Source organism: Macrobrachium nipponense, chromosome 41 (assembly GCF_015104395.2).
Source record: "Macrobrachium nipponense isolate FS-2020 chromosome 41, ASM1510439v2, whole genome shotgun sequence".
NCBI lineage: Eukaryota > Metazoa > Arthropoda > Malacostraca > Decapoda > Palaemonidae > Macrobrachium > Macrobrachium nipponense.
The window spans coordinates 20,284,855-20,293,758 of NC_061102.1; the positions used below are offsets into that span (position 1 = coordinate 20,284,855).

The following is an 8,904-nucleotide window of genomic DNA, read 5'->3' on the forward strand; positions in this document are numbered from 1 at the left end:
GTTGCTGGTATCTACTGCTGATCAAATAAAAAAGTTGCTGGTATCTATTGCTGATTAAATAAAAAGTTGCTGGTATCTACTGCTGATCCAATAAAAAAAGTTGCTGGTGCCTACTGCTGATCCAATAAAAAAGTTGCTGGTATCTACTGCTGATTAAATCCGTTTCTTAGGAGCGTCAGTGATTATCACACATTTGTACTAGTCGATTTGTCTCATTGTACAGAAAAATTATCATGAGGCAGTCACCCAATTTTATTCGCACCTCTAGAGATCTCATTAACATACATACACACACACATATGTAAAAACACACGTTCCTACAAGTTTGTGGCTTGGGTAAAAATATACATATTTTAAAGTTACAAGTAAACCTGACAGAAAAACAAAATGACTTACAGATACTGCAAGTTATTCTAATCAATGTAATTCCAAGCAATCCCCTTGTATTGAAATAATATAACCTTTACAATTATCTTTTACTTACTCGTGCAAAACTCAGTTTTGTTACTACTTTAGGCTAATTCACGAACGTAATTACCTTTCAAACTTTTATCAGCGGAACAAGCTAAGCTATATGACCAAAACTAATGCTACTGTCCATCCGCAGATTAAGAGCAAGGCCGAGTCAGGAACGATGATTCGAATACGACCATGAAATCCCCCCGACCGGACAGCCCGATTCCAGGACTGCCCACCATCCGAACCATCCGGGTAGAGAGCGCCAGGACGAGAGATGACGAAGACAACGAGCCGCTTTCGCTGCCACTCCGCCATCACAGCGCCGCAGTTGAACGCTCCGGCTCCGTTCTCCTGAGCGGATTTCCTCCGCTGTCCGCTTCGTCTTCTCCCCGCAGCTACAACGACCCGGGATCCTTCCCTATCCCCCACAGGATCTCGCTCAAGCCCATCGTCCACCATAATCAACCGTTTCCAGGGAACAGGCACTCCTTCCAGCCGACTGCTCTGCCGCCCTTCAAGAACGACGTCCTCACGAGGGGACCTCACCCCACAAACAATGACGAGCGCCAGACATCACTGTCTTCCTCACTATCTTCCTCGCCCTCAGACGGAGATGGTGAAGAAGAGGACATGGAAATTGACACCATCTCCGCCAAAGTCAGCGACTCGCAGGAAGAGGAGCCGCCTCCCGCTAAGGGCACGGCGAGTATTCTCTTCGTCAGATCATCGGAGGTACCCGTCAGAGTCAACGCGACTTCTGAGCCCACCAGAATGCAAGGGTGGAAGTGCGAGAAGAATTTCGAGCGCGATAATAATTCAAGCGATATGAAAGTATGGCCGCAGGTAAGCCCAGGTCAATGAGGATTTAGTCTTTGCTCCACCTGCGGCAAACGGCTCATATTCATTATGAAAGAATGTTTCGAAATTGATTCTTGAAGTTTTAAAAATAAATAATCAGATTAACTAAAATCTCATGATGGAGGTCTGCCATTCGTTAATGCTGATCATTAAAAAATATGACACATAAATCGAGTCAAATATAATCTCGCTAACTCTTTAAATTCGAAAAATAGTCTCAAAACTTAACACTATTTAACTATTAAATAATTTTAATTAGTTTACTCAATTAACAGCAAAGTAAGCGACTAGGTTTTCATCTTAGTACTGTTCTATTCAATAAACCCAATAATTCATTCTTCATTTCAATACTTTATGAATAATAGAAGTTTACAGTTTACTGTTCACTAATACTTACCATTCACATAGGGCTTGCTCTGTCATTTTTTCTTACAAAGAATATATATGTGATATCCTCACTGCTAGGTTAAAAGGAAGTAATTACCGTCAGAATGATTCATGACTGTAATCTCGAAACCAAAGAAACGGAAGATGTACAAGAAAATTCATTACGTACATGGATGAAAATGATTTAAAAGTTAAAATGTGTTAAGTTTTGGTATTTGTTCAGTTTTTTGGTGTTACTGAGATTATATTTGATCCCATGTACTTATGTCATAATTGTACTTGACTCTATGTATTTATGTCATAATTGTATTTGACTCTACGTACTTATGTGATAATTGCATTTGACTCTATGTACTGATATCATTATTGTATTTTGACTCTACGTGTCATAATTGTATTGGACTCTACGTATTATGTCATAATTGTATTTTGACTGCACGCACTTGCCATAATTGTATTTTGACTCTAAGTACTTACGTCATAATTTCACCGTAAATACCACATGAACTAACGTAAATCTCTCGGAAAAACGACTAAGACACTTGACCAAATTGTCTACAATAATCAACAATGAAATTCCCGTCACCATTTCCCCATTTTGTCGATTAAAGGCCATGCTCGGAAGACTTTAAATTTAACAATTTAACATAATGCCTTTAAATCTAACAATTTAACATGATGCCCTTAAATCTAACAATTTAACATAATGCCCTTAAATTTAACAATTTAACATAATGCCCTTAAATCTAACAATTTAACATAATGCCCTTAAATCTAACAATTTAACATGATGCCTTTAAATTGAACAACTGAACATAATGCCTTTAAATTTAACCATTAAATATAATGCCTTTGAAATCTAACAATTTTACATAATGCCTTTAAATTTAACATAATGCCTCTGAACTGAACATAATGCCTTCAAATTTAACAATTTAACATAATGGCTTTAAATCTAACAAGAATTCACATCCCTGTCACGTCCTTTTCCAGTTAATATTATGGATACAGCCCCTGAAATCACATCAAAACAAACCATTCGGTTAATATCTCTGAGAGCAAAATTCGTAAGACTTTAATCAACCATTACGTCCACATCCTCCCTTCTAATTTCCCACTCATTTTCCCCCTTTATTCAATCACCACTCTCACTCCAGCGGTCGTAACTGATGAAATGAAGGGGAAAATTGACCAAAATTGACCATTAGTCTCCGAAACTCGTGTGTGTGTGAGTGCTTGAGAGCTGACACGAGCAGTCATTGTTGTAAAGACTTCTCACTGTATTATATAAATCTATAATTTTGTCAATAAATTGTATTATTGATAAAAGTTACAAAAGCTTTAATAACAATGTTCCTCCTCAGTGTTTACGTTTTTTAACAATAATAATAATAATAATAATAATAATAATTAATAAATAATAATAATAATAATAATAATATATAATAATAATAATAATAATAATAATTTTTAATTTTTTATTTTTTTATTTTTATTCTTTTATTATTATTATTTTATTATTATTATTATTATACATTATTATTATTGTATTATTAAAAGTTATTTAATTAATTATTATTAATTCTTAATTATTATTATTATTATTTTAGTATATTTTTCGATTCTTATTATTATTATTATTATTATTTTATTATTATTATTATTATTATATCGATCTATAATTTTATCAATAAATTGTATTATTGAAAACAGTTAAAAAGCTCTAATAACTATGTTCCTCCTCATTGTTGACGTTTTTAAAAAATTTTAAAGTAAACACTGAGGTGTCGAAGGTCTTTGTTTAAAGTTTTTAACTTTTATTAACAATACAATCGATATAATTGAGGATATTTAATGAACAGTACTGTTATTTATCCAACAGGTCCTGGTGAGCGTAGTAGTGGCACTTGCCCACTTGGCACTGGGCACAGTCTTAGCCTACCCAGCAATATCCCTCCCTCTCCTCATGACGTCCCCACCAGGTGACTCGGCTTCACTATCACAATCAGACGACGCAGACACCTCACCATTCGACCAGTCATACAACAGCTCCAACTACGACTTCCTGCCAGTCACCGAGGCCTTCCAGGACGAGGACAGCGACCTTCAAAGGACTCCCGAGAGCGACTCCTTCAAATCCTCCCCTTTCTCTCACTCGGAGGCTGAGAACATGACCGGCGAAGGCGATAACGACACCGGAGACGCGACTTCGCAGTGGTCGGGGTTTTTCCCAGTTATCCGGATTCTGCCTGAGCAAGCAGCTTGGTTAGGTCAGTTTCAACGAGGAATGGTAATACTGTGATGAATCAGGAATGAAGTTTTATCGGATCCGGTGTGGAATGTCAACACTGATGAAGTCCTATTGGATCCGGTGTGGAATGTCAACACTGATGAAGTCCTATTGGTTCCAGTGTGGAATGTCAACACTGATGAAGTCCTATTGGATCCAGTGTGGAATGTCAACACTGATGAAAGTCCTATTGGATCAGTGTCGGAATGTCAACATGATGAAGTCCTATTGGATCCAGTGTGGGAATCAACACTGAGAAGTCTATTGGATCATGTGGAATGTCCAACACTGTGGAAGTCCTATTGGATCCAGTGCCTGTATGTCAACACTGATGAAGTCCTATTGGATCCAGTGTGGAATGTCAACACTGATGAAGTCCTATTGGATCCAGTGTGGAATATCAACACTGATGAAGTCCTATTGGATCCGGTGTGGAATGTCAACACAGATGAAGTTCTATTGGATCCAGTGTGGAATGTCAACACTGATGAAGTTCTATTGGATCCAGTGTGGAATGTCAACACTGATGAAGTCCTATTGGATCCGGTGTGGAATGTCAACACTGCATCAGGTCTGCAGTCAGTGTAGAAATGCAGAAACAATGCTGCAGCTTAGTTAGGTCATTCTAATGTATCTCACTGAATCGAGCGTGGAATGACAATGATGTAATGAATCATAAATGAAGTGTTATTATTGGATCTGGTGTGGAATGTCAACACTGAATCTGTTGAGTAGTCAATACTGAAACGTAGGACAATACTGAATATTGTGTCGCAAATTAGAATTGAGATGAAATGGAATGCCGATATTAGGCATGATGTGGAATGTAAGCATTGAATCAGGTAGGATGGTCAGAGAGAGAGAGAGAGAGAGAGAGAGAGAGAGAGAGAGAGAGAGAGCAATTTACTCCTTTAATAATCATTAAAAAAGAAATTTTATTCTCTCTCTCTCTCTCTCTCTCTCTCTCTCTCTCTCTCTCTCTCTCTCTCTCTCTCTCTATGGCTGGAATCCAAAATTCTCCCAGCAGTCTAAGGGGACCTAAAGTCACGAAAGGCGCAACATAAAAAAAAAAAAAACGAAGACTGGAGGATATACCAAAGATATCAATATAAAATACACAGAGGAATCGACAAAGAATATGAAAATAAAACGAAAATAATGATGACGCCCAACTACCAGGGTTACTGATGACGTAAAACTAAAAGATTTCTGTTTGATATACGAAAATGGAGAAGTTACAAGGATATTGGTCGTATAACCGAATACATTACTATATTCATTATTAAAGTGTCGTACGATCTCATTATTTTTCTAATTATCATACTACCCAAACTAAAATAAGATTCATGCGGAGCACCTAAAACGCCGTTTTACTCGTCAGTACCATGTCCTTAAGAGAGAAAATGCGAATGAATGAAATAACAAATGAGTATAGATGAACAAACAATTATCATTATATATATATATATATATATATAATATATATATAGATATATATATATATATATATATATATATATATATATATATATATATATGTATATATATATATATAATATATTAATATATAATGTGACCAGAGTCCCGCTTTTTCAACACCTGACCCAGTTTTTTTTTAAATTTGTGAGTTGTCCCGCTTTTTTCAAGTTCGTCTCGCTCTTTTTTATACAAAACAAAAGTCCCCATTTTAATGGAATATTACTTATGTTTTGTATAATTTTGCCATTTAACTAGCTGGTAACATCTACCGTCTTCTCCGACTGTTACGATACTCAATGAAGTGAATTAAAAGAATATCATAGACTGTAAAGTGTATAAAGTGCGGCCCTTTGCGGCTGCTGATGTTGGCAGAATAAAGGGCCGAGAAAGTCACTGAAGGTACGATGTGTCTATATATATATATATATCTATATATATACATATATATATATATATATATATATATATATATATATATATATATATATATATATATAACATGAAATCACAAAATACAGGCAGCACCTATGCACTCATATATACCCCAGCACAAAATATTAAAACCGGAAATGACATGCGTAATAAACTTAGAAGATATATGGCCACGAAAGAAAGATATCGATTCGAGAACCGTTCAAAGTTCGATTCTCAACAGAACACCGTCTAGACACTGCTTCTAAATACGCCCAAAATGGTCGAAATCTCTCTCTCTCTCTCTTTATTATTCGTCTTTCGTGGCCATGCGTCCTATTTGCCTCTTCTCGTTTTATGTCTCTGTGGTAATCAATTTATTCTCAACAGCATCCATCCACACGGTGGGCGCCATCTTCGGCTCGATGATATGCGGGACGCTGTTGGGCGTGTTCGGACAACGCCGGACGATCCTCCTCATGGCGCCCATTGTTCTCACCTCCTGGATTACGATATGGGCGGCGCCCTCTCTCGTCTTCCTCATGGCCGCTAGGTCAGATGTACCAATTTAATTCATGGTAGTTTGCACCAAACAAAATTACTCGAGAGATTTTTCTTTTTATCGAACATCAGGGGTATCAAATTTGGTTCGGCGTTCTGTATCTAATGCAGTAATAATAATTGGCTGTTAACTCACTGAAATTGAATTTATGAATTTTCACTTTTAATTAGCATTTCAGTCTCACCAATTTCAGCTTGTAGTTAACAGGTTTAAAATTCTTGCTACTTGAAGGTTTTTACTTCTCCAATTTTGATTAACATGCCTGAATTTCGCTCCCCCCAGGATGACAGCTGGAGTTTGCATCGGGGTCCTCGGAACAGGAGCGCAGGTGTACATAGTCGAGATTTCTCACGAGAGCATAAGAGGATCCCTGACCACCATCACAGACTTGTACGTGGGGATTGGCCTCCTGCTCACATACGGCCTAGGTGCCTTAGGCCTTGGATGGAGATGGGCTGCCTTCATCATAGGCTTCACCACAATCGTGCCCCTGATGATAGGACTGTCCTTCTTCCCCGATTCCCCGAGGTGGCTTGCAATGAAAGGACGCAAGGAAGACGCCCGCAGGGCACTGCAGTTCTTGCGTGGCCACGAGTGTGACATCAGCAACGAGTTCGAGACGATTCAGAAAGTCTGCAGTAATCGAACCCACGTCACCACTATGGAACAAATGTCCATGCTCAAGAAGCCTGCGGTTTACACGCCGTTCCTCACGAGCTGTGGCGTGTTTACTTTCAGCCAGTTCTCTGGGCCTTACGTAGTTTACAGCTACACAGTGTACATCTTTGAAGTCGCCAATGTTGGCTTCAGTCCCTACCTGTCAACGGTCATAGTGGGCGTGGCCAGATTAATAGGGTCATTCATTGGCATTGTTGTGGTCGAGAAGGCTGGAAGGCGCATTCCCTTGATGGTCGGGGGCACGGGCCTCTCCCTCTCACTGATGGTCCTGGGGACATACTTCTCCTTGAAAAGTAGTGATCCTGAGGGTGCTTCGTCGCTAGGATGGCTGCCCCTCACCTCCATGATTGTATACACGGTTACGCTTGGGGCTACCATCAGCCCCATACCCTTTCTCCTCTCAACAGAGTTGCAGCCACTTTCATTTAGGTAAGAACAGTACACAACCCTTTTAAGAAAATCTCTGCGACAATTTCTGACCAACCGAATCGTAATTACACATACAAGTTATAAGACCGAACATTTAAGCCACGTAGTATAAGTGTTACTAATAAAATATATTGCATTTAAGCAGCTATATAGTCTGCCATACCCACAATAGCAAAATCTGCACAAAATCACGATAAATTTCTACTGCAATAATACAGCCTTTCCCGAATACACGAAAACATTCAAATGTATACCTTCAGTGCCAGTTGTAATGCAACTCCCTTCCAGATCGATGGGTTCTTCAGCCTCCAAAGGAGTCTTCTTCGTCTCTGGAATGCTGGTCACCTACAGCTTTCCAACTCTCAAGAGCAGCCTTGGACCAGCCTTAACCTTCTGGCTGTACTCAGCGTCGGCGTTGGTGCTGGTCGTCCTGGTGGGGGCGGTCGTTCCCGAGACAAAAGGGCGCACCCTGGAGGAGATAGAAGAGTATTACAATCGTAATGCGAGTAAATAACGAAAACTTAGTTGATAGTATCCAATTTCATTACGGTTTATTACAGAAGTAGAAAAATCAAACTTTCTTCAAATTCATTTATCAAACTCCCAAGTCTGTTAGTTGGCTTAATGAAAATCTGATAGTAGGTAGAAAAGAAATGACATCTGCTAATTAGGTACACTTTGTACATACTTCCATCCATTTTGAAATAACTTGGACTGGTTCGAACCATTCAGAGGAAATTGATTACTACAAGCCCCTGTAAGGCTCTACTTCCCCAAAAAATCTACTTTTTTTCTGATATGAACGTCAGTGAATGAATAAACAAACTGAATAACAATTTTTGGGTCTCCAGATCAAGTGTTATGGCAAAATCTGGCAATGAAAGACAATATTCACTATTACTGCCGACATTTCATTACATTTCATTTCATCCTGTCAAATTACACATATGCAGATCATGTCATCATAATTATGCAGTTGTTATTGTAAACAAACGTTTTTATTCACAGTTGTTATTGCTGTTTAGATGAACATTTTTATAGAGATGCTATGATAGAATAGATCAAATACAAATAACTCATTCTCTTGTTATTATGTTATTCCTAAACTTGGATTTGAAATAAACGTCAACATAAGAAACATGATGAAAACGTCAACATAAAAAAATGACACACTCAAAGCGAAAAACTTATCCTGAGGTTTAGGATAAAAATAACTGGAAATGGGAAACAAATAATGGTGACAAGGATATAAAATTAGGGAAACATCACCCAAAATTAAACTAATCAAACATCACATTAGTTTAATATGGTTAGGAAAATAATCATAATGATAATCATCATCATTATCGTC

General features: G+C 38.0%; 1 protein-coding gene across 1 annotated transcript in view; it reads left to right on the forward strand.

The window, feature by feature from the left end:
- Positions 1-8,605, forward strand: part of LOC135212574 (facilitated trehalose transporter Tret1-2 homolog) — a 31,164-nt gene extending 22,559 nt beyond the window's left edge. The window contains exons 2-6 of the mRNA XM_064246118.1: positions 608-1,302; positions 3,587-3,974; positions 6,275-6,437; positions 6,729-7,553; positions 7,842-8,605. Coding sequence (XP_064102188.1) covers positions 652-1,302; positions 3,587-3,974; positions 6,275-6,437; positions 6,729-7,553; positions 7,842-8,067 — 2,253 coding nt within the window. The 5' untranslated portion in view covers positions 608-651 and the 3' untranslated portion in view covers positions 8,068-8,605. The remainder of the gene's footprint in view (positions 1-607; positions 1,303-3,586; positions 3,975-6,274; positions 6,438-6,728; positions 7,554-7,841) is intronic.
- Positions 8,606-8,904: the final 299 nt, after the last annotated feature.